The 24,398-nt window shown below is 36.0% G+C and overlaps 1 protein-coding gene across 1 annotated transcript in view; it reads right to left on the bottom strand.

Moving 5' to 3' along the window:
* Positions 1-24,398, bottom strand: part of CHM (choroideremia (Rab escort protein 1)) — a 304,050-nt gene that overhangs the window by 148,279 nt on the left and 131,373 nt on the right. Inside the window, exons 5-8 of the mRNA XM_006871309.1 lie at positions 17,186-17,558; positions 9,627-9,743; positions 8,018-8,138; positions 5,839-6,064 (exon numbers count right to left, since the gene is read on the bottom strand). Of these exons, the coding sequence (XP_006871371.1) occupies positions 5,839-6,064; positions 8,018-8,138; positions 9,627-9,743; positions 17,186-17,558 (837 nt within the window). The remainder of the gene's footprint in view (positions 1-5,838; positions 6,065-8,017; positions 8,139-9,626; positions 9,744-17,185; positions 17,559-24,398) is intronic.

The following is a 24,398-nucleotide window of genomic DNA, read 5'->3' as shown; positions in this document are numbered from 1 at the left end:
CAATCAAATACGATGGTGTAATCAAAACATTCCAGGACAAGCAGAAGCTAAGGGATTTTGCCAAAGTCAACTATGTTATGAAAAACATCCTAAAGGAAGTTCTGTGGACTGAGAACCAACAAGAACACATAACAACTGCAGAATGACGTACATGGCAGCATCAACTTGAACTCAGTCAACAAATGAAAGAGTCAAGAACTGAATACAATTATAAGAACAGAGAATCTCGGAGGTCAGTCTATGATCAAAACAATTACAGTGTGAAAAAAGGTAAACACAAAAGAACAGAGATCCAGGTGGTGGGAAGGTCAGGTAGATTACTGGATAAAATAGACTATTTTAAATGGAGGGAAAAACTAATGGAATATAAGGTAACCACAATGGGGTTGGTGTGTGTGGGTGGTTTATTTTGGGTGTTGGGGAGGGCAATACAAGAAGAGGGGAGGAGGCAGAAGAACAAGATAGATAGGGGAACACTGAGACAGGTTTGCATGACCTAGTGGGACAGAGGTAAATAGTGATGCATACTTAACCTTGGAACAACAGGGCTCTGGGATACAGGGATCTAGGTATAGCTTGAAGAGGGAAAATAATACCAACATCCTTGACTGCCTTATGAATATTAGCTTCCCTTGCCTACTATTGTAAATTAGACACTTGAGTGGGATAGAAAGGAATGTTGGGAAACATGATTAGAGAAAACTTGTAAGCCTGCCTTCAGCCTATAACTGATTGGAATACCTAAAAGGGGTTCTACAACTTGCCCAGTGACATAGGCCTCATGCAAAGCCTTTACAGAGCATAGGACCTTAGGTGGAATCCTGAATCCCATCCACAACCTTGTGAGGTGAGACATTCCCATTAGAAAGGACAAGCAAACTGGAACAGCTACAGTGACAGAAGATACATCTTGATGAACTTGACCTATACTCAGAGCGGTAGTTATTCTAAAAACCAATAGAGAGGGAAAGAGTCTTCAAATCAAGTATCAATGCTATCCGCTCTGTGCACAGGGTAGATAGGGACGGGCACCTTAGACATTGGCTACTGAAAATAAAGGGGCAATAAAGGCACGAAGTGACTGGCTTACAAGGTTTCAAGAGGGAGCTTAGTTTAAGAGGGTGGGGGAAAAGAAAGAGTCCCCACTGAATACCTATTATCTTGTCTAGATGTTTCTGGAGAAAGGAGATGGAGATAAGATTCATAAGATTCAATAGTGAATAATTGTTATCATGACTAATCGCGACTGTCACAACTGTAAAGGTAGAAGCTTTGTAACAAAAAAAGGTGAGTGGTAAATCTTATAGTCCAGGAATGGAGGACCCTAGGACCATCAAGAGAGGAACGCACAAGCGAATGCGGGACCTTATCCAGAGAAGCAGCAGCGCCAGAGATAGAGGTAGAGATGGGGGCACGGAGAGGGGGTGCGGCTGAGGACTCTAGATTCATCAACTAAGAAGAGAAGGACTAAGAACTGGTGGCCAGGAGCAGACTTGCAGAATGTGCCCTTTGGAGATGTAAATTATTATATATGCCTGAGTGGGTTTTTTTGTTTGCGTGTTTTTTAAAAAGCTAAAGTGGATATAGAGAAATACTTTTAACTGATGGTATATGGAGGAGATTATAATCAATGTAATGAAACAAGTTATATGAATTGTTGAATGTGAAACTGATGATGTGCCCTGTAAACTTTCACTTAAGCCATAATAAAAACCTTAAATTAAATAATTAAAAAAAAACAACACCCAGCTTCTCAGATTATTTGCTCAGCATGCAGGTTGAATAAGTATGGTGAAAGAATACAATCCTGTTGCACACCTTTCTTAATTTTAAACCATTCAGTGTTCCCAAGTTCTATTTGAACAACTGTTTCTTGGTCCATGTACAGATTCCTTATGAGCACAATCAAGTGTCCATAGCTTGTCAAGATCCACACAATCAAAAGCCTTTGTGTAGTCAATAAAGCACAGGTAAACATCTTTCTGATATCCTCTGCTTTCACCCAAGATCCATCGGACATCAGTAATGGTATCTCTCATTCCACGGCCTCTTCTGAATCCTGCTTGAACCTCTGGAAGTTCTTTGTCAATGTATACTTATAGCCATTTCTGTATTACTTTTAGTAAAACTTTACTCACATGGGATATCAAAGATATCATCTGATGATTTCCGCATTCCATTGGGTCACCTCTCTTTTAGTATTTAAAGTAAAACAAACCTACAAGACTGAAAACAGGGAACCAGAAATATCAAATTATAATGACGTCAACTACAAAGCAAGAAGAGGATATCGTATAGATACAGAGCTTCCAAATGGTGAGGAAGTAAAGTAGATTGTAAGACAAAACAGACAGTTTTAAATGGGGGAGGAAATTAGTAAATTATAGGGAAACTTCAAAAAACGTTAATACACCTGCACATCAAAAAAAAAGGAAAATCAGAAAAATTTAGTAAACATTATTGTTAAACTTTGATAGATAACAGAGGAATACTATGCAATGTTGAAGAATACTGATGAATCTGCAAAACACTTCACCACATGGATGAACATTATGCTGAGTGAAATTAGTCAATCACAAAAGGACAAATATTGTATGAGACCAATGTGTCACTGTAGATTCAGCACTGAACTGTGAAACAAAAGGTCAGCAGTCAAATCCACCAGCTGCATCTCGGAAACCCTACACAGGGTCGCTATGACTCAGAACCAACTCGATGGCACGGAACAAAAACAAAAACTATTATAAGAAGTTAAGAAAAGGTTCTCTTGATAAAAGAAACATTCTATGATGGTTATGGAATGGGGAGGGGGGCGTTAAAACACTGGCTAGAAGGCAATACAGAACAAGAATGAGGTTGGCAGAGGAAAGCAGGAGAAACAGGGAGGAATGCAAGATCTAAAGTGCATAGAAGTAAATACTGTTAACTAATCATACATGAAGGGAATCACAATCATTGTAATGAAGCAAAGTATACGATTTGTTGAATGCAAAACTGATGATGTGCTCTGTAAACCTTCACTCAAGTCACTATAAAAAGTTTTTTTTTAAACACTATAAAAAGTTTTTGATAAACAGGAGAAGATATATATAACACAGATAACTAAGAAAAGATTAGTGGGGGCCTGATGGCAGCTGGGGTGGAGGTGCAGTGAAGTTCACCATCAGCAATACCACAGAATACCAGGCAAAGCAGATCCAGGGCTGAGCTCCAAAACTCAGAACCACAGAGATAGGAATATTTTGAAGGTATGAAGGCTTATAGATTGTGGAACTTGAAGCTGAAGTAAAAAAAACCACGTACTTTTGAATCTGCCAGGCTGGGCTCGGAAGCCCTGAGCCGACATCTAAGACGAGACCAAACAGCAAGACCAAACGGGGGAGCAGAAACACCAGGGGAAAACTCCACAGGAACCTTGGAGCAAAGGTGGACAATATACTTTGTCAGTTTTGTTTTGTTCTGATTTTATATGGGTTTTTTTTTTGGTATCTGGTCATTGGCACACCCACTGTTTGCCCACCTCTGTTCTGGTGACTAGAGGGGGAGCCTGAGCGAGTGGACACCCCCACCCTTACCACTAGTGGGTTATTTTGCCACGCATGCACACAGATACTCAGCCCAAGAGCAGGCCCTGAAGGTTTTTTCTTGTTAGTCTTTTGATTTGTTTTTTAATACGGGAAAAGGCAGGACAGGGCTGTGGAGAGGGAAAGAGAGTTTAAAAACAAAACAGGCTGAAAAGTAAATTAAAGCCTGAGGTATAGCATAACAACCAACACTGGCACTTGAAATCTCTCAGGCAGCTTTGAAAGCAAGAAGATGAAGAGAGGACATTAAAGTCATACTCATATTAGGCTACATAATTTTTTTTTTTTTTACCTCCTTTCCCTTTTCTGTGATTACAGACTGCAATATTCAGTCTAGTTTTTGTTGTTGCTGTTTTTGTTTTGTTTTTTCTTTTTTTTTCCCGCTGTTGCTGTTTTGTTGTTATATGCTCCCCTTCTACCTTTGTAGGTCTGTTTCTCTCCATATATTGCACAAGAAGAGTCAGCAACTGCTGCCAATAGCCAAGCTACAATCACACTCTATAAAACACCAAAACCCACGCAAGAACCAATACCAACTGCCATATACCAGGGAAACAGATAACAGCTGTGAAAGTTACTCTGAGTTAAGCAATAAGAAGAGTGAAAAGGGAAACCCACATCTTGATCACATCTCCCTGGAAGCAATCAGAAAGCATAAAAAATACCAAAACACATACTCAATTAAGTATTAAGGCCACAGATAAACACTAAACAGGTCCAAGAAGCAAAAGCAGATGACCATATCAGCACATGTCCAGAAACAAGTGAAATGTTGGGGACAAATGACTTAAGAGTTACACATGGATTCCATTCTGGAAGGAAGGCAGGCCTTGGAAATGCCTGAGAAGGAATACAGAAAAATGATTATAAAATGTTTCAAAACACTTTACAATGGAGTTGAGAAAATAAGGAAGAAGTCAGGAAAGTGCTACAGGAGCAATCCAATAAGATAGATACAGCACTGGAAACAATTTAAAACCTACATAAAGAGGTCCAAACGATCAATAACAGAATATCTGAAATAGACAATACTCTGAAAGGGCAAAGAAGTAGAATAGACGAGATGGAAGGCAGAACCAGTGAACTGGAAGACAAGTCTCTCAATACCACTAAGATAGAAGAACAAACACAAAAAAGGATTAAAAAAAAGAAAAGAAAAGATTAGTATTCATAAAAGCAAATTCTACAAATCAGTAAAAAAATGACAACAGACCAACAGGAAAATGGGCAAATAATATGAGCAGACAGTTTCCAGAATGGGAAACACAAATGACTATTAAAAATATAAGATGTTAAACCTCAAAACAAAATCAGGGAAATAAAAAATGACATACTGTTTTGTATGAGTTAGATTAACAAAATAATACCAAATGTTGGCAAAGAAGTAGAGTTATGATAACTGTTATGTATTACTGATGGGCTAAAAATTGGGACAACTCTATGGAGAAATAATTGGATACTATCTCATAAAGTTGTTGAACATCTATATATCCCATCACTCAGAATTTCCACTCCTAAATATGTATCCTAGAAAAACTCTTGAACATACATATTCCGAAACATGTACAAAGTTACTCATAAAAGGAAAAAACTGGAAACATCCTAAGTGTCCATCCATAGAAAAATAAACTGTCATTTATCCATAATAGAGTATTACTTGACAGTGAAAATAAATGAACTACCATAATGAACTAAGATAACTCTTTGAAACACGGTATTAAATGAAAAAAGGAATTTATTATATGGCTATTTTTATAAAGATTATAAAAAGATAACACTAAATATATTATTTAAGTAAGTAATCAAGAAGGTAGGCAGGTAGATAAAGTAATTTTAAAAAACAACAACAACAAATACATACTTAATGTAACAAATCTTGACTAGGTATCACTTGTTACTTTCTAATTTTCACCTCTTATGTCAACTGGTAGCGTAGTGGTTATGAACCGGGCTGCAAACCACAAGGTCAGCAGTTCAAAACTACCAGCTGCTCCGCAGGAGAAAGAGGAGGCTTTCTGTCCCGTAAAGATTTACAGCCTCGGAAACCCTGTACAGGGTCGCAACGGGTCGAAACCAACTCGATGGCACTTAACACAACAACATGTGGCAACAGTAGTGAGGTTGGCCTAGGATTGGGCAGTGTTTCGTCTGCTCTGCACAAGGTCGCTATGAGTCAGTACCCACTCAATGGCACCTAACAACAACATGAAAGTATCACTGCTAAAAGAGACAAGAGAACCAATGCCAAACTTACCTGCAGAAACACTGGGGAAGTTCTCCTTGGCCATATAAAGGAAACAAAAATGGAGTGTTGCCATACCGCCCAAGACAATGAAGAAAATTTTTGGTTGCTTTGAGACCATCTAGGGTAGTGCTGGTTGCCTCTGATGTCATTGCAATTGAATGCAGGACAAAATATTGGAGGTTAGGGGTTAATTTTTGAGTTTTTAAATATTCAGAAAATGTAATCTCCTCAAAACCTAAGGAAAGAAGGATGGAAACGTATCAATTAAAATCAGAAATTCATTTAAAATCACAGCACAAAAAATGAAATCATGTTCATTTAAATCACTTTCAGAAAGTATATGGGTGGTAATAGTATTACTTTCAGAAAGATTTTTTGTGTGAAAATTTAAAAACTCAAAGCAAAAAAATAACTATAAACAATCTCACTATCCTAGCTGAAAGATTTAAGCTTAAAATGATGTTAACTATGTCTAATATTTTATGAAAATATGAGAAGAACATTAAATAACTCACTGGGTTTCTATGGTAGACAATATTACTTTATTATCATTGAAACGGTACTAACAATATCAAAAGTTACACTTGAAAATATTAATACGACAAAATGGAAATTCCTTTGTGAAAACAACAGTAGAGTAATACTAAAGAAAATATATTTCTTACTAAAACGAAGAACAATGGTTACAACCTAAAAATTAATTTCTGTGAGACATATACAAACAGTCTTACTAATCATCAACCATACCATAAAACATTCCTTTAAATTAATAACTGGACTATTGTTGTTATGGGCCTTCGAGTCCGTTCTGACCCATAGTGACGCTGTATATGGTTTCTGAGGAGTGGTTGATGAACCTGAACTACTGACCTTGCCGTTCAAGCCGACTTTGCAGTCTAGTGCATTAACCCACAGGGCCACAAATACAATTCCATGACAAAACAAAAAATTATGGAAATAAAGTACGTAAGTAAATAATAATTAGAAAAATTACTGAAAGAATTTAAGTTTATATAGGCACTTGGAGAATAATTTGAAAGTACCTGGTAGACTTGAAGGGGAGTTCTTGGGTGGCACAAGCAGTTAAGTACTCAACTACTAGCAAAAGCCTGGTGGTGAGAACACATCCAGAAATGTTTTAAAAGTCTGGCAATTGTTTCTGAAAGTACGCAGCCTTGAAAACCCTATAGATCAGTTCTATTCTACAAACATGGGGTCACCATACATAGGAATGACTTGATGGAGACTAACAGTGACCTTTCAGCTTTAAGTGCAAGAACCAGATTGTTATTATTCTACTTTGTTAACAAATACTGTTGTATTTCTTATTACAACTTTATAAACTGTCAGTAAGCCTACAACAATCAAGTCAATTCCAACTCTCAGTGACCCTATATAAGATTTCTAGGACTGCAAATCTTTACAGAAGCATTCAGCCTCATCTGTCTCCTGAAGAGCAGCTGTTAGGTTTGAACCTCTGACCTCACGGTTAGCAATCCAATGCCTAACCCACAGCACCACCAGTGCTCCTTAAATAGTGAACAGTATTACTTCAATTTTGGAAAACTTTTCAAATCCAATGCACTTAAAAGTACAGAGCTCTGATACTCAAGTGGGGTATTAAATTTTCATCAAAATGCAATGGAATAGCCCCATATTGCAGAGTGAGATGAATCAAAGCCAAGAACTGACACCACTCCTCTTCTAAATTTTTTTCCAATACACCATTTAGCCTCTTTTGTTTTTTATCAAGCAAAATGAATAGTTCAAGATTTCAACCCAAATTAATCCTAGAAAGATGAATAAACATTTTTATGAATATTAATAAGAAAAATAATAGAATAATGAAAAGGGAAAACTGCCTATGAAGAACCAGTTTAACTGGCAAGAATAAAAATTAACATTTAGCAAAACATTTCTGTGATGATGACAATGTTCTATATCTGTGCTATTAAATACAGTAGTCACTAGCCATGATTGGCTATTGAGCACCTGGAGTGTGCTAGTATGGCTAAGGAGATTATTAAATTAAATTGAAATAGCTACATGTGGCTAATGTATTGGAGAGCACACAGTTAGAATATATTTTAAAACAGTAATAAGTGGCTCACCAAATCAAAGTAATATGAAAAATAATAATAATAAAGCAGAAAGAGTTGGTGAACACTGTTTAGTGAAATAGTATTACCTTTATATTCTTCAGGATGTTCCTCATACTCCATACAAAATGTAAGAAACTTCATTAGCATTCGCTTTTCTACCATAGTAAGTTGTTTGCTATTAAAGACATCTGCTCTGGAACAAGGAACCTGAAAAATTAGATTTATTAGTTTAAAAAACTGCTTCCTAGTAATACAAGTCTTCTAAATGACATGTTTTGCCTTAAAGCAAGGGTGGGGAATGTCCAGCCTGCAGGCCAAATAAGGCTGGCAAAATCATATGGTCTGGCCCTGCCAAGGCAAACTGCAGTTCCAGCCATCATATTAGAGATGAGTTAACTAAATGTTTGACCAAATTTAGCAGGTTAATTTTTTTTTAAATTGTGAATAGGGTGAAGGTTTACAGAGCAAATCAGTTTTTCACTTAACAGTTCATATACATTTATAATATCAGTATTAATATTCCCCAGAGTGTGTGCGCTATGTATAGGTCGGAATTGACTTGACAGCACTTAACAACAACAGCAGCAACAATAGTATAATACCATTTATTTCACTCCCTCCCTGTGTTTCCTGTTTTTATTCCTCATTCTTTCCTACCCCTTCCTTATGCCATAGTCTCAAGGGTTCCAACTGTCGCTATCTGACCAGAAAGCCTAGTCTTTTTTATGAGTTTGAGTTACGCCCCACGTTTTTCTCCCAATCTATCCAGGATATCCCAATGTGATCCCTTTCAGAGTAGCAACCAGTAACCATATAGTTCCTCTGTCACAGGGTCATGGGGGCTGAGGTTTGAGTGACCTCTTAGTGTACTAAACTGATTGTTTTCATTTGTCTTTGATTTTCTGATTTTGTAAAGATTTATAGCTATAGAAACTCTATGAATAGTTCTACTCTGTCCTGTAGGGTCATTGTGAGTTAGAATCAACTCAACAGCAGTGGATTGGGTTTGGTTTTTATGTTAGCAGGTTAATTTTTAAGTTGATAATTTTGTACGGCCCTCGAATGATATTGCAAATATCCAAATGGCCCTTAGGAGAAAAAAAGGTTCCCCACCCCACCTTAAAGTATAACAGGATTACCACTTCCACACTAGTCAGACCGTTTCATGTTACCTTCAATCAGTTCTAATGGCATCTCTGTTGACTTCAGAGCTAATTAAACTTTTACACTTAATTCTGCCAAGTTGCTCCTCTTGTCATTAAAAGGCCAATGGCATGTGCCCTCCATCAAATAAGGAAACAAACTCAAGTCAGGCAATATTCCATGAAATAGATACTTTTTCAATACCAAAATCAAGCTGCTGAATAATTCATGAGAAAATTTAACAATAGTAATTGAGCTGTGGGTTAATGTGCCAGACTGAAAAGCCATTTGAACTGCAAGGTCGGCAGTTCAAGCTCACCAGCTGCTCCTCGGAAACCCTATACAGCGTCGCTATGGGTCGGAATCGACTAGGCGGCACTTAACAACAACAACAAAAAAAATTTTAATTAATGGACAGTTTCTGTTTGAGCAATTTCTTACCATTTATATTTGTAAATCACCAACCAGGATGGAATTGAATGTTTTACCAGGAAAACAATAATCTCATTTACTTGAACCAAAATAGCTTAAGCTCATACCCAGTTACAATACCTGTTCCACTCTTCCTTCTCGAAATGAAAGAATCCTGGTAATATTTTTGAACTCTGCATACCGACTAATATTTGATTTGATTAGAAGATCAATTAGCAAACCTCGAGAGTACAGCAGCTGTATAAACAAAGGGTGAAGTAAAAGGTAAAATAGAGGAAAAATGCTGACTATATATATAATCATATTTTAAATTATTTATTATAGCTATAAATATAGCTATAAGACATAATAAAATAGATTATAGGTTAATACTTTGATTATCTGAAATCTGATTACTCAGTATCTAAAAAGCTCTGGAATCTAAAGTTTTTTTCACTACTTACCTGGCATCAAAACCTAACCAAAACTGATGAGAGGTTCTTCTGTCTTTGGTTATTCCATTTAATATGAATATTCACTATTTCACCACAGAAATATTAATTTGTCTGATAACAGAGTGCTTCCTCAGCCCTGCTGAAAATGTTACATAATACATAATCTGAATTACAAAGCACATTGGGCCCCAAGGGTTTTAGATAAAGGAATGTAGGCTGGATAAGGCCAGGTGGTTATTAAGAAAAATATAAAGAAATATAGCCTTGTTAGATCCCACTCCCACACAAAAAGAAAAATATTTGTAATACATTTCCACTGAGGCATTTAAATTCTAAGGTCTTTTTGTAATCTGTATGCCTAGATTTGTATGAGCTATAGATCTTTTAAGAAATGAGGGTGGTAATTATTGCCAACTTGCATAAGAAAATTTGATTTAATCTTTTAACATTTCCCATAACTAATATAAAAAAAAAAAAAAACCCAATCATTTCTAGCATGTTTTTAAAAGTTAACCATACTGACACTGCAACATTTGTGTAGTTCATTTATCAAGATACTTTTAAATATCTAACTTGAGCAATGTTAAAATGTAAATGTTACACATACAATAAGAAAGGAAAAGACAAGAATGTAATTAGCTTTACTACAAAGAAAAAGAGAAGTTAAAAATCAGTCTATATACCATTAGTCTGAGCATCCAAGAGGTCAGTAAGGACTTACTGTACATCAGTAACACTTAAGTGAATTTTTAAAAAGTATCATATTAGCTCAGCATTGTGCACAACAAAATTGACAATTCAATTTTTAAACTAATCTGATTACTCAGACTAAATAAGACACATTCTTTAATTATCTTCTGCTTAACACTACACAACCGGCACAGCCCATATTTTTTAAGTTATTGCTAAGAGTCTTAACTACATAACTATAATTTTAATTGATAATTCAAATAACTTTGAAAATACTACCATCTGAGATTCATGGATCTCTCAAATAGTCACAATAATTTTACAAATACTAATATATCAAAAAATTATATGAATTTTCATTTAATATGTTGTAATAAACCTTAAAATTCAGATAGTTTAAAAAATAATACAGTTGAGCTATCATAGAAGATTGAAATATTGCAGATGAAAACTATGATAGATTTTGTTTCTGAAACCTAAAATAAATACTTAGAGCATATTGAAACCAAAGTCCTTTTTTTTTCTACCACCATTTAAGTGATCCACTGGAATCCTGGTATGGTTTAAACCCACCAGCCACTCCTGGGAAACCCTAAACAGAGTTGCTATGAGTTGGACTGACTTGATGGCACTTAACAACAAGTGATCCAATGGTTACGAATCGGGCTGCGAACCTTAAGGTCAGCGGTTCGAAACTACCAGCCACTCCGCGGGAGAAAGATGAGGCTTTCTACTCCCGTAAAGATTTACACCCTTGGAAACCCTGTACAGGGTCGCTATGGGTCGGACCCGACTCAACGGCATTTAACAACAACAACAACAAAGAAGCTAAATAGAGTCCTGATGTGGCGATGCAGGATAATGTGCTGGACCACAGGATCAGTTTGAGTCACAAGGTTGGTGGTTCAAACCCTATACAAAATCACTGCAGGATAATGTGCTGGATCGCAAGATTAGTTTGACCCACACGGTTGGTGGTTCAAACCCTATAAAAACCATATATGAAACATCTTGGAAACCCTATACAGGGTTCCTATGAGTAGGAGGAACTGACTCAATGGCATTTAACAGGAGGCTACATAATACATCAATTTGATTAAAATAATGGAAACAAAATTTAATAATTAACAAATTACAGCACATGATGTATTTGTTCCAATATTATTAAGAGTATGGATTTTTTAGAAATGAATTTCAATTGGCTATAAGAATTACATCATTAATCATATTTTGTACTAGTCTAAGCAGTCTAATAGTATAAAATATTTTATTCAACTAACTTACCATGAGCTATAGAATTACTTTTTAAAAGGCACGTACATGCATGTATTTTGCAAACTGTAAAGCACCATTGGACTTGTTAGTTTTTCAGTGATGACTTTTAGATTAAATACATGTAGAAATAGTAAGCTCTTGGAGATTTCAAATTGAACTTTAGGAGCAAGTTAGAATTTGATACAGAAGTTTAGCAATCATCCTAAACTTAACTATGTAACTGCAATTATGAGAAAAGATGAAAGCATGTTGGTAAGTGCTGTTGAGTTGGTTCCAATGCATAGTGACGCTATACAGGGTTTATGAGTGAGACTCAGCTGGTGGGTTTGAAATGCCGACCTTATGGCTAGCAGTACAATATTTATCCTACAGCACCACACCAGGACTCCAAATGTAGCTGTATAGCTGAAATTATGAGGAAAGAAGAAAGCATACCAGGGTCAAAATAGATAGTGCTAAAATATGAGATAGGACCATAATATGAGATAGAAAACATAAAGGTAGTAGAAAGATTATTCATATTATTAGGCATCAAGTAAAAAGGGTATAAGGATATTGGATTGTATCAGGATTTTGTGAAGGGCATGCATTGTTCTCTACCTTAAACTTGGAATTTTCATTAACAGATCATGTAAATTAAAAAGCTGAGTTCTGAGAAAAATTGGATGTTATTCACTATCCCATAACTACTTTTTATTTCAACTTCTCACTGCCCTCCAATTTATTGGCTTTGGGCTCTGTTTTTCTATACCCAATTATCTTTATACTAAAAATCTTGTTTCCTACAAATCTAATGAAATCTTTTACCATCCTTTAGGCTCAGGGGTCTCCTCTGAAGTCATACTAAACTAACATTAAATGTGCAAACATCACCTGCCACACTAGCATTCTTCCCAGCTGCTCTTTCCCCATCACTACTAATCACCATAGCCTTTAACACATTATTTTCAAAATTACATTGGTCTATTCAGAATATTTTTTATGGTTTTAATTATGCCCCCCCTCCCAAATACATTCTAAATTCTCACCTCTATGTCTATGGTCATAATCCCATTTGGAAATGGGTTGCTTTTGCTATAGTAATGAGGCAGGATTCACATACGTGTTATATGGTGGTGTGCCGTGGAGTCGGTTCCAACTCATAACAACCCCGCATAGGGTTTCCGAGGCTGTAAATCTTTACGGGAGTAGAAAGCCTCATCTTTATCCTGTGGAACAGCTAGTAGTTACGAATCACTGACCTTGAGGTTCGCAGCCCAACTCGTAACCACTACGCTACCAGAACTCCATACATGTTATATGAGTAACTCTAACCCTATCCCTAACCCAAACAGTAACCCAAACCAAAACCCTAATGCTAACTCTAATACTCCAGTCTAACGATGGAGACAGTGGAAACCCTTTTCATATACTTGATTTAAAGCAACTATGAATTGTTTGAATAATTCACAGTTCCTTTGTGAATAACCTTTAAGATCCTGCTAACATTATGAACATGGAAACCAGAAACAGACTGTTGTTTGTATCATTTCCAGTTTTGCAACACAATGTTAGCTATCCTACTGTGTAACACTATTGTGATTTAATGTGCTTAGGTGAAAAACAGACCATTTTAGTGAGAGCACAGGGATTTTTCATCTTGTTACACATAGCACATTGATTTGTGGAAGTCTGTGGTTCTTTAGGTTAATGCACTGGACTGCAAAGTCAATTTGAACCACAAGGTTGGCCGTTCAAGCTTACTAGCTACTTCTTAGAAACCCTATACACAGGGTTGCTGTGGGTCAGAATAGACTCAATAGCACTTGACAACAACAATAACAAGTACTGATTAGCCTTTATGTACCTAAACAGGACAAACTATACTTAAGTGTTGTTGTTGTTAAGAACTTATGCAGACGAAGCTAAGAGATCTTAGTACATTATGAAAGTAGAGTGTGTATTTGTAACAGGAACAGACATATTGAACGTTCTGTGAAACCGAAATCAGCGTGATGTTTCTCTTATACAAGTACAGGAAAATAACAGTTTAACATGATATCAAAATTTAGTTTGTGTGACATGGACGTGATGGTTCCAAAACAATACGTGAAAACTGTGTTTAGCTTCTGCAATCCATAACTTAATGACAAAAGAGGTACCTTGTTCTGAAAATACAGTTTTGTGTTACATATTACTAAAAGTTCACAAAGCTTTTTGTGTGGTAGAAAACAGTGAGCACATTGTTTATTTCATTCAGGTAGGTGACTTCGAATTCAGGTAAGTGACATTGAAGCAACATTAAATTATATGAAAGCAAATTTTGTGTAACAAATCTAAGCATTTCTCAGTACTTTCTGTGAGTGAGAAAATAATGCAGTTTCTTCTGAATTTCACACAAAGCAAAGAAAGTCAAGAGTTTTATACTTTAAGTTCACATTGTATTACAATAATGGACACGCTCCCAATATACTCTGTTAATATGAAAACCAAGCGCAAGTTCTCGAATGTAGTATACAAATCTCGTCCTTGTAATATTCAGTGTAGCTGGAAATAATGTAAAGCAAATATGAAATCATGTATGTGGAAAACATTGGTTTTATAGTCTCAACAGTTTTGGGATATTTCCGTTCTTTGTTAATGCAAAACGTACTTTGACTGGTAAGTAATATTCTTTAGACTTTCTGAAGGTGCTTGTGCGCATTTGTATCTTGCGATCTTAAATCTTAATTTATGCATAATAACTTTTGTCTCCTTTCAAATGGTACTTTAACTTATATTAACAAAAGGCTTTGCATTTCATGTTTTGCAAAGGAAGCAACAGTACACTGTTTTCTAAATCTTTGAAAGTATTGGGGACTTCTCCATCTTTGTTATACACAGTGTTTTTGCCAACATGTAAAATAGTTTTCACTTCATACACTTTTAGGCAGGGTGTATACGGTAATTCTCGTTCCTATTGCTACATTTTCTGTCCTTGAAATATAACGTGTACTCGATCATATTTAAAACATTTCAATTCATATACCTCGACCAGAGACACTGTGTATTGTTTTCTTGTAGATACTACAATTGGGGTTCATTCTCATCTTGTAAAGTTCTAAAGGCAGGAAGGGATAGGGAAGCAGGATAAATGGATACAGAGAAATACAGGGAGGAAGTAGGAATAGTGCTGTTACATTTGGGGAACTATAATATCACAAAACAAAATTTCTGTGAATTGTTGAATGAAAAACCAATTTGCTCTGTAAATTTCCATTTATGTCACAATAAAAAGTCAAAAAATAAAAACAAAAACCATAAAGGAAATTTTAAAAAGGAATGAAGGTGTAGGCTGAAGAGTGACAAATAAGAATTAGGAGGAGTGGTAACTTACCAGAGGCGGTGGCAGACCCGTTCTACATTTTTGTCTCTAAAAAGAGAGTTAAGCTTTTTCTGGGTTAAATGGTTATGTTTTGGGGACAGATAAAGGAGCTCTGGTAGTGTAGTAGTTACGAATAGGCTGATAATCTCAAGGTCAGCAGTTCAAAACTACCAGCAGTTCCATGGGAGAAAGATGAGGCTTTCTGCTCCCGTAAAGATTTACATACAGCCTTGGAAATCCTATGCAGGGCCACTATGGGTTGGAATTGACTCGACGGCACTAACAACAACAACAGATAGGGAAGGTCTGAGTTAAGAGGCCTAGTTGACTTTTTAGGGTGTTTTCAAATCTATGGTTATATAATTAATTGATAATAATTGTGGGTTTTTTTCCTTTTGTTTGTTAGTTTGCTTTGAACACATGGAACTTCTGGATATAAAAAGTGTTGAAAATTCTAGTTCAAACAAATTACTGCATGCTGTTGGATAATCATTTATATGTAACCACTTCTCCTTATTAGGCACTAAAAATTAAAGCAACATGAACAAGCAAAACAAGTGTCTCTATCATCAGTAACAATTGAATAGTGGGCAAGCTGGCATGCAGCATTCTCTACCCTCCCCTCTGGTGGAGGTACAACAAGGTTGACCTGCAGAAATAGGAAACATGCCAGACTGCAGTAGGGTAACAACAGGAAACTTCTTCTCCTTTTAAGGGCAAGTTTATTTTAGGGTAGTTAGGGAGCTACGTAAGTGTCATAAGTTAGCCTCCATGGACTGTGAGCATCTTTAGTCATCAAACTGGGGACTCTCCATGCATAGGACTACCGATAACTTGCTTGCAACATAAGGACACCTTAGCTGGCTACAGATATAGCAGTGCAGGTCCTCTTTCAGTGGAAGTTATAAACCCAATCACGGGATTTGCCCCAGGCATTACAGTGGCTGTTATGGATTGAACTGCGCCACCCAGAATATGTACAGGAATTCTAATGCCTGTACCTGTGGATGCAATCTAATGTACTGTAATCTGGTCAACATCCATAATGCAATTTATTGTAAAGCAATCAATTAATCAGTTGAAGTCATACCAGTGTATGGTAGATTATAAACATAATCATTTCTGAATTATGTAAAGACAGCATAAACACATATACAGAAGGAAGAGAAAAAAATATGACAGTAAAAGATGCATCAACAAGTGCAGAATTCCAAGGATGATTGGCAGCTACTAGAAGCAGAAATAATCAAAAACAAACCTTACCCTAGGGGTATACCCTCAGTTGAAACTGCTAACCTCGTGAATTTTGAGAAAAATAACTTTCTGTTGTTTAAAGTCAAAATGAATAAATAAAAATACAACATTTATTTACCAGACTGGCTGTTAATAACATGATTTGTAAACAGGTACTTTAAGAATTTTCTTTTGATAAAATTCACAGTGCCCACATGTTAGGAAAGGAGCTCTAGTAGCGTAGTGGTTATGAGTCGGGCTGCTAACCTCACGGTCAGTAGTTTGAAACTACCAGCCATTACGTGGGAGAAGGATGAGGCTTTCTACTCTTGTAAAGATTTATAGCCTTGGAAACCCTATACAGGGTTGCTCAGTCGGAATCGACTCCACGGCACACTACCACCACAACAACCACCACAGGGTAGATTATGGATCCAATAGAAAAGAATGTTCATAATACAGAACTGAGTATTTTAATGTGCTCTTACCTTATACTCAAGTATTTTAATTTAGTTATAAACTCCTGATTACTTTCTCTCCATAAGTTTATTTTTTAAAGTATAGAGCATTTATTTCATAAAGAGACATAATTGGGTTTATGGGTCTGGATTCTACTTTCAATCAATTAAAACTTATTGTTGCTCTATGATAGGACTTGATGGCACCTAACAACAAATGACAGGATGGGTAAAATTGGTACTTACCTTTGATACCAAATCAATATTAAACCTCCTGCCTTCTTTCACAATTTGTGAGTAAGTAATAATATTTTCCCTTGGTTGTTCTCCAGTATTTTCTGCTGTAGGCACATTTTCACTTGTGGCCTGCACACAAGTTTTATCACTACAATGGTTTTCTTTTTCCTCTGTTGCTTCGGCATAATTTCCTTCTGGGGCACTTTCTGGATTACTGCTTGTAGTTTGTTCGGCAGGTATTTCAAAGCTCAAAGTGCTTAATGACTCATCTTCTGTAGGCAAGCAAGCAGAATCTGAAGCTTCTGTATAGTTCACAGATGTCACAGAAGCATGATTTTTTTTCAGTGCACCAGTTTCTTCAACGTCTTCACACATATCCTGACTAATGAAAAATTATCATAATAACCAACATTGAACTTTTAGTAATTACACTCTGGTACATTTAATATTGCTTGAACTTTGCATGTCAATTTTTATTACGCTGTCCCAAATGTCTTGTCAAGTTAATAAATTTGCCTTATGTTACCCAGATACTAAACATCCATTTGTTAATGTTTCAAGAGAATAAAAAAAAACAATTCAGATTTGAAAAATGTAGATATTTCACAGTTTAGGACTCCATGCCACATGTACATTTTTGAGAATTTAAAGTAGGGAAGGAAACTGTATTCTAGAAACAATCAACAAAGTGGTTAAGAATACATTCTCCATGAAATAAAGAACTGGACTAAATAACTGTGTTATTTAGTATGAACCGTCTTGACAATACTTAGCAATAAGACCACCACCATAATCTTTGTAATTCCCACCAAACGACTAGGTAGGATCATGAAAATAGGATGTATGAAACTGTAATGTGGGGAAGCTTAGTTTTGTCATCCCATTAGGTTTAACATGAGTCATCTCAGAGCAGGAAAGTGGAATCTCACAACCATCAAGAAAAAAGAGGCATTAGAAAAGCACAGGAGTCCTGGTTAACGTGCTGGACTGCAAAGTCGGTTTGAACCTCAAGATTGGTGGTTCAAGCTCACCAGCTGCTCCTCAGAAACCCTGTACAAGGTCACTATGAGTCGGAATATCTCAACAGCACTTAACAACAACAACAACAGCAGAGTGCAACCTTTGGGCCCAGAAGTGGCAGCAGCAGAACCAAAGCATAAAACAGGCATCCGGGCCTATGGAGTGAGTAAAGCTGAGAGTGCCCTTTGGGCATTACCAATGTTTTTGCAACACTTGTCTAAGGGGTCATGTGGTTGAGAGGTGGAGGATGAAAGCGAGGCATGCCTGCAGTATGGTCGGGAAGAGGCACTTCTGACCAAAGAACTGCTATATCCTGAGTTGTTATCATATCCTGATTTATACCCTGTTAGCATTCCTATTAGGAGTCCTGGTATGGCACTGTGGGCTAATGCACTGGACTGCAAAGTCATTTGAACTGCAAGATCAGTGGTTCAAGCTCACCAGCTGTTCCTTGGAAACCCTATACAGGGTCGCTATGGGTCAGAATAGACTCGATGGCACTTAAGAACAACAACGTTCCTATTAAACCAGTAATTGTGAGTATTGTTTGTGAGTTCTGTGTGGGCATTCCAATCGATTATTGAACTCAGTAGAAAAACAGAGTACCATAGAGGTATGGTTGGTGTCAGGATAGGGCAAAGAAGGTTGGAGGGTGGAGGCATGTCTAAGCCTTACCTCATAGGAATTGGCTTTGGGCTAGTGATTCTCCTTCCCTCTTATGAAGCTGGAGGAGGTCAGACACTGCCGCCATGTCATCTCATTTTATAGCAGGAATCAAATCCTGACTCTGTGACAACATAATACACTCACTCCTCACTTATCAACATGATTGTTGTTGTTAATTGCGTTTGAGCTGGTACTGACTCATAGTGACCCTGTATTGGGTTTCCAAGGGATGACTAGTTAGCAATCCAGTGCTTATCCTACAGGGTCACATTGTTGTTGTTGTTAAATGCCCTCGAGTCAGTTCCAAATCATAAAGACCATATATAGGGTTTCCAAGGAACAGCTGGTGAGTTTGAACCACCAAACTTTTGGTTCACACAGACCTTATGGTCCAGTGCTTTATCCCACAGTACCACACCAGGACTCCACAGGGTTACATTAGTTTCCAAAAATCAGGTCATTATGCAAATAGCATCATTATGTGAAAATGGAAGATGATCACATAAGACCACAAAATGAAAGATACATACATCATCACACAACTGCTAAATTATATCATTGCATATCTGCCGTTTACATAATTACATAAAAACCAAATTTCATTGTATAATTACCAGATTTCATCATTATATAACTACCAAGCAACTGCTAATCATTGCCTATCCAAGTTGACAAAAAACCTTAACATTAATTTCATCTCGCACCTCAGTGTTCATTACTGCCAGGCATATGCTGTTAACTCTCAAAACGGTCAGATGGTAGATTATGGTCTCTTAAATGTGAAATGCCAAATAAGATGATAGAAAAGTAAAGAGTTAACTACAATTTGATTTTTCTGGGCTAGTCTTCCCAGACACCATATATTCCCTATACCTTATCTCTACACATAACTGTATCCTTAAACAATCTACCAGTTCTAAGACAAAGTTCAAATTTCACATACAAAAAAAAAATCACCTTTAATCCAATTGATTATTATTTCATGTCCCCATAATACACACATGCAGTTTGTCTTGTAGTTATATATAAATTACTGTATAAAAAAGAAAATTGCTGGAGGCCAGAAATCAATGGACTATATATAAAACTATCAACCAAAAATTCTTTATACAATAAAATTATTTTTCCACAATGAAGGCAAACTCAAAACATTTCTAAATAAGCAACAGTTGTGGGAATTTATTAACTAACAGAGAGACTTGCAAGAAATGTTAAAGGGCATCCATCAAGTGAAAAGACCATAAAACACACATCTGATCAAGTACACAGGGGAAAAAACTGAAAATAAATAAAGGCATGATCATGGGTAGTAGGCAAATGAAAAGACCTACTGCAGGGTAATTTCAGTTGAATTTTATTGGTTTGCAAATGTGCTATAAGCTTCATAGCTTCAATTACATATTGTGAAAATTGATATAATAACTGAAAAGGGGGGTAGAAGAAAAGAAATAGAATGAAAATTTAAGAATGTTGATATTATATGTTACTTACTGTTTATATGTTAATTGGTATTAAGGAAAAATGCCAGGGGCCTCTGAAAGTCCATGGGAAAATTCCATTATCTTTTTGGTTTTGGTTTTGTTTTTATTTGCTTTTTACTCTTAGACTATATCTATCATAATGAAAGCCAGTGGGGAAAGAAAATACAATTAAGTTTACAAAGTTTAAAAATCACCTTTCTGGAACAGATCTATTTCATTAACTGACAATGTAATACCAAACTTGAGGAAAGATGGCATATGCTGATATGCGAAATGATGAAATGACTTTTTAAATTTGTAATTAACAATTAAACCTTCTTCTGTGAAGAGAATGTTTATTTCTCTTTGTACTAAGAAATTTTATTGTCATCAGTAAACGATACTTCAAGTTGTCTTCAGTTTTCGCAAGTAGGGTTGTGTCATTTGTATATTGCAGGCTATAAATGAGTCTTCCTCTAACCCTTATCTCTGTTCTTCATATAATCTAGATTTCATATTATTTGATCAGTGTACAAATTGAATATGTATGGTGAAAGGGTACAGACCTGCCACACACCTTTTCTGATTTAAATCACACAAAACCCCCTAGTCCTGTTCAACAACTGACTCTTGATCAGGCTACACAGGAGCATAATTAAGTGCTCTGGAAATCTCATACTTTGCAATGTTATCCAAAATTTGTTATGATCCACACATTCAAATACCTTGTGCAGTCAATAAAACACAGATATCTTTCTGGTATTCTCTGTTTTCAACCAAGATCCATCTGACATCAGTAATGATATCCCTTCTTCCATGGCCTTTTCTGAATCTTGCTTGAATTCCTCCAGTTCCCTGTTGATGTATACAGCTACAGCCATTGCTAATTACCTTCAGCAAAATTTTGCTTGCATATTGATATTTTTAGATAATTTCCACATTCTGTTCAATCACTTTGCTTTGGAATGGGCATGGATATTAATTTCTTCTAAATTTATTAGCATACCTGAGCGAATGCATCCTTTACTACACATCCATTTGTTGAGAGGATTCAAATGACCAAAATGATACATTGGAGATATTACAGCAGCTCCAACAGAAATTTAAAAAAGGATCATGAAACAAAATTAAGTGTGAAAAGGTGTATTCCAATAAATTTGAAAAGACAAAATGGAAAAGTGCCTAGAAACACATATTTTCCCTAAACAATCAGAAAAAGGGTAGAAAATCCCACAGACCCATAACAAAACAAAACAAAAGATTGAATCAGTAATCAAAAACCTTAAAAAAAAAAAAAAAACAAAAAAAAGCCTTGGACAAGACAAGATTCACTGGGGAATTTTACCAAACATTCAGAGAACTAACAACAATCTACTTCAAACTCTTCTAAAACACAGATGAGAAAAGAATACTCCCAAACTCTTTGTATGAAGCCAGAATTACCCTGGTACCAAAGCCAGACCACGTTACCACAAAAAATTACTCATTTGTAACCTTCGTTAATACCAATGTAAAAATTCTCAACAAAATATTAGTGTACAGAATGCAGTAAATAGCATACTACATACCAAGAACATGTAGGATTTATTCCAGGAATGCAATGATAATTCAACATTAGAAAACCTACCAACAGATACAGAAAAGGCATTTAATGAACTCCAACACTATTTCCTGACTTAAAAACAAAAAACAAAAAAACTCAACAAGGTAGGAATGAAAGGAAAGTTACTCAGCATGACTAAGGATATCTATGAAATACCAAAAACCACCAGTATTACTCAATGGAAAAAGACTGAGAGACATTCCCTTGAAAATATAAATGAGAAAAGGATGTCTGCTATCACTACTTCTATTCAATATTGTATTGGAAGTCCTAGCTAGAGCAGTAAGTTAGGCAAAAGAAATAAAAAAACATCCAAACTAAAAAAAAGTAAAATTCTATTTGCAGATGGCACAATCACATAGAAAAATCCAAAGAACCCATAAGAAAGCTTCTAGAATTAACAGAAGAATTCAATTAAGTTGCAGGGCAGAAGATCAACACAAAAAAACTAGTCAGTTTTCTATGTATTATGAAATCTGAAAATAATTTCAAAAAGAAATATCCCATTTACAGTAACATCTAACAGATTACAATACATAGAAATAAACCTAACCAAACATGTAAAAGAATTCGACAATGAAAACTACAAAACACTATAGCAAGAGATTAAAAAAGAACTAAACAAATATAAAGACATTCCATGCTCATGGCCTGGAGACTTAATATTGGGAAAACGTCATTACTATCCAAAATGATCTAGAGATTTAATGCAATCCTGATACAAATTTCCAACAGTATTTTTAACAGAAATGGAAAAAGTAATCCTCAACATTATATGGAAGGGCCCTAAAGAGTCAAATCAGTTTTAAAGAAAAAAAAACAAAGTAGGAAATCTCACATATCCCAACACTGTACAGTTACAATGATCAAAACAGTCTGGCATAGGTTTAATAACACACAAAGACTAAAGAAATAGAATTGAAAGCACAAAAATAAATCCATCCATCTATGGTCAACTGTTTTCAACAAGTGTGTTAAGACGAGGAAGAAACAGTCTCTTCTATAAATGGTGCTTGGAAAATTGGATTTTCACATGTAGAAAAATGAAACAATATCCATGCTTTGCAACATACATAAAAACAAATTCAAAGTGGATCAAGGACCTAAACATATATATTAAAACTATAAAGTTTTTGTACAAAAATGTAGAAGTGATGTTATGAGACCTAGTTGCTTTTGTTTTTGTTTTTGCAAGAATAGATTATCATATACAACAGCCAATACATGAGCAACTGAAGACAAAATAGATAACTGAAATCTCATAAAAAGTAAATACTTACGTTTATAAAAGACCTTTATCTAAAAAAGCAAGACTGAGGGAAAAAATCATCAGGAGCCATATATCCAATAAAGGAAGACCTGGTGTGGGACTGTAGGATAAGCAATGAACAGCTAACTTGAAGGTTAGTGCTTTAAACTCACCAACCAATCCTCAGGAACCCTTTAAATGGTGGCTATAAGTAAGAACCAAATTGACTTAGTAACACTACATAAGGGCATGAGCGGTCCCTTCATAAAAGAGGATATTCAAGACATCAATAAATAAAAAATGCTAATTATCTCTAGCCATTAGAGAAACGCAAATCAAAGTTAAAATGAGACACCACCTCACCCCTACTTAAAAAAACAAAAACAACCCTTCAAATAACACATATTGGACGAGAATGTCTGCAGATGGAAATGTGGAAATGATACAAAAACTGTAGAAAACAGTAAAGAAATTCCTCAAAATATTAAAATTAGATCTACCATATGTCATTCTGTCATACTGTGGTAACTGTCAGTTTGTCTTACTGTGGTAGCTCGTGTATTGCTGTGATGCTGGAAGCTGTGCCACCTCTATCTTAAATATCAACTATTAGGTTTTCATTCACTAATCATTCAGATGTGGTTTACCTCTCATTTTTCATATTAGTGGACAGGTTTCAGCTTACACTAAGGCAGATGAAGGACGAGGAGAAGTATATCATTTATGAATGGTTAGCCACTGAAAACCTTATGACTAGCAACAGAACACTGTGAGATATAATACCAGATGATGAGCCTATTAGATTAGAAGTCACCCAAAATAAAACTGGGATAGAGCTCCACAAAATAGAGTTGACCTTAATGACGTGGATAGAACAGAGCTTTAAGGACCTTCATTTGCAAATGGGTACAACTCAAAATGAGAAGAAACAGCTGCAATCATCCATTAATAAACAAAATATGGAATATATGAAATATGAGTCTAGGAAAATTGAAAGTCATAAAAAATGAAATGGTTTTCTAGCCTTCCCAGTTCCAGGTGTGCTCCTCTCTGCTAGAGTTTCTTGAATGGTGACAGGTTGTGGGCAGGAGGCTGCATGGCTTCCTACTGTGAGAAATAGCTCTTAGGTGAGCTCTGGTAGCGTAGTGGTTACGAATCGGGCTGCGAACCTTAAGGTCAGCGGTTCGAAACTACCAGCCGCTCCGCAGGAGAAAGATGAGGCTT

This window comes from Chrysochloris asiatica, unplaced genomic scaffold (genome assembly GCF_000296735.1).
Source record: "Chrysochloris asiatica unplaced genomic scaffold, ChrAsi1.0 scaffold00167, whole genome shotgun sequence".
NCBI lineage: Eukaryota > Metazoa > Chordata > Mammalia > Afrosoricida > Chrysochloridae > Chrysochloris > Chrysochloris asiatica.
The sequence above is the reverse complement of the archived record's forward strand: the minus strand, read 5'-3'. Positions and strand labels throughout refer to the sequence as shown.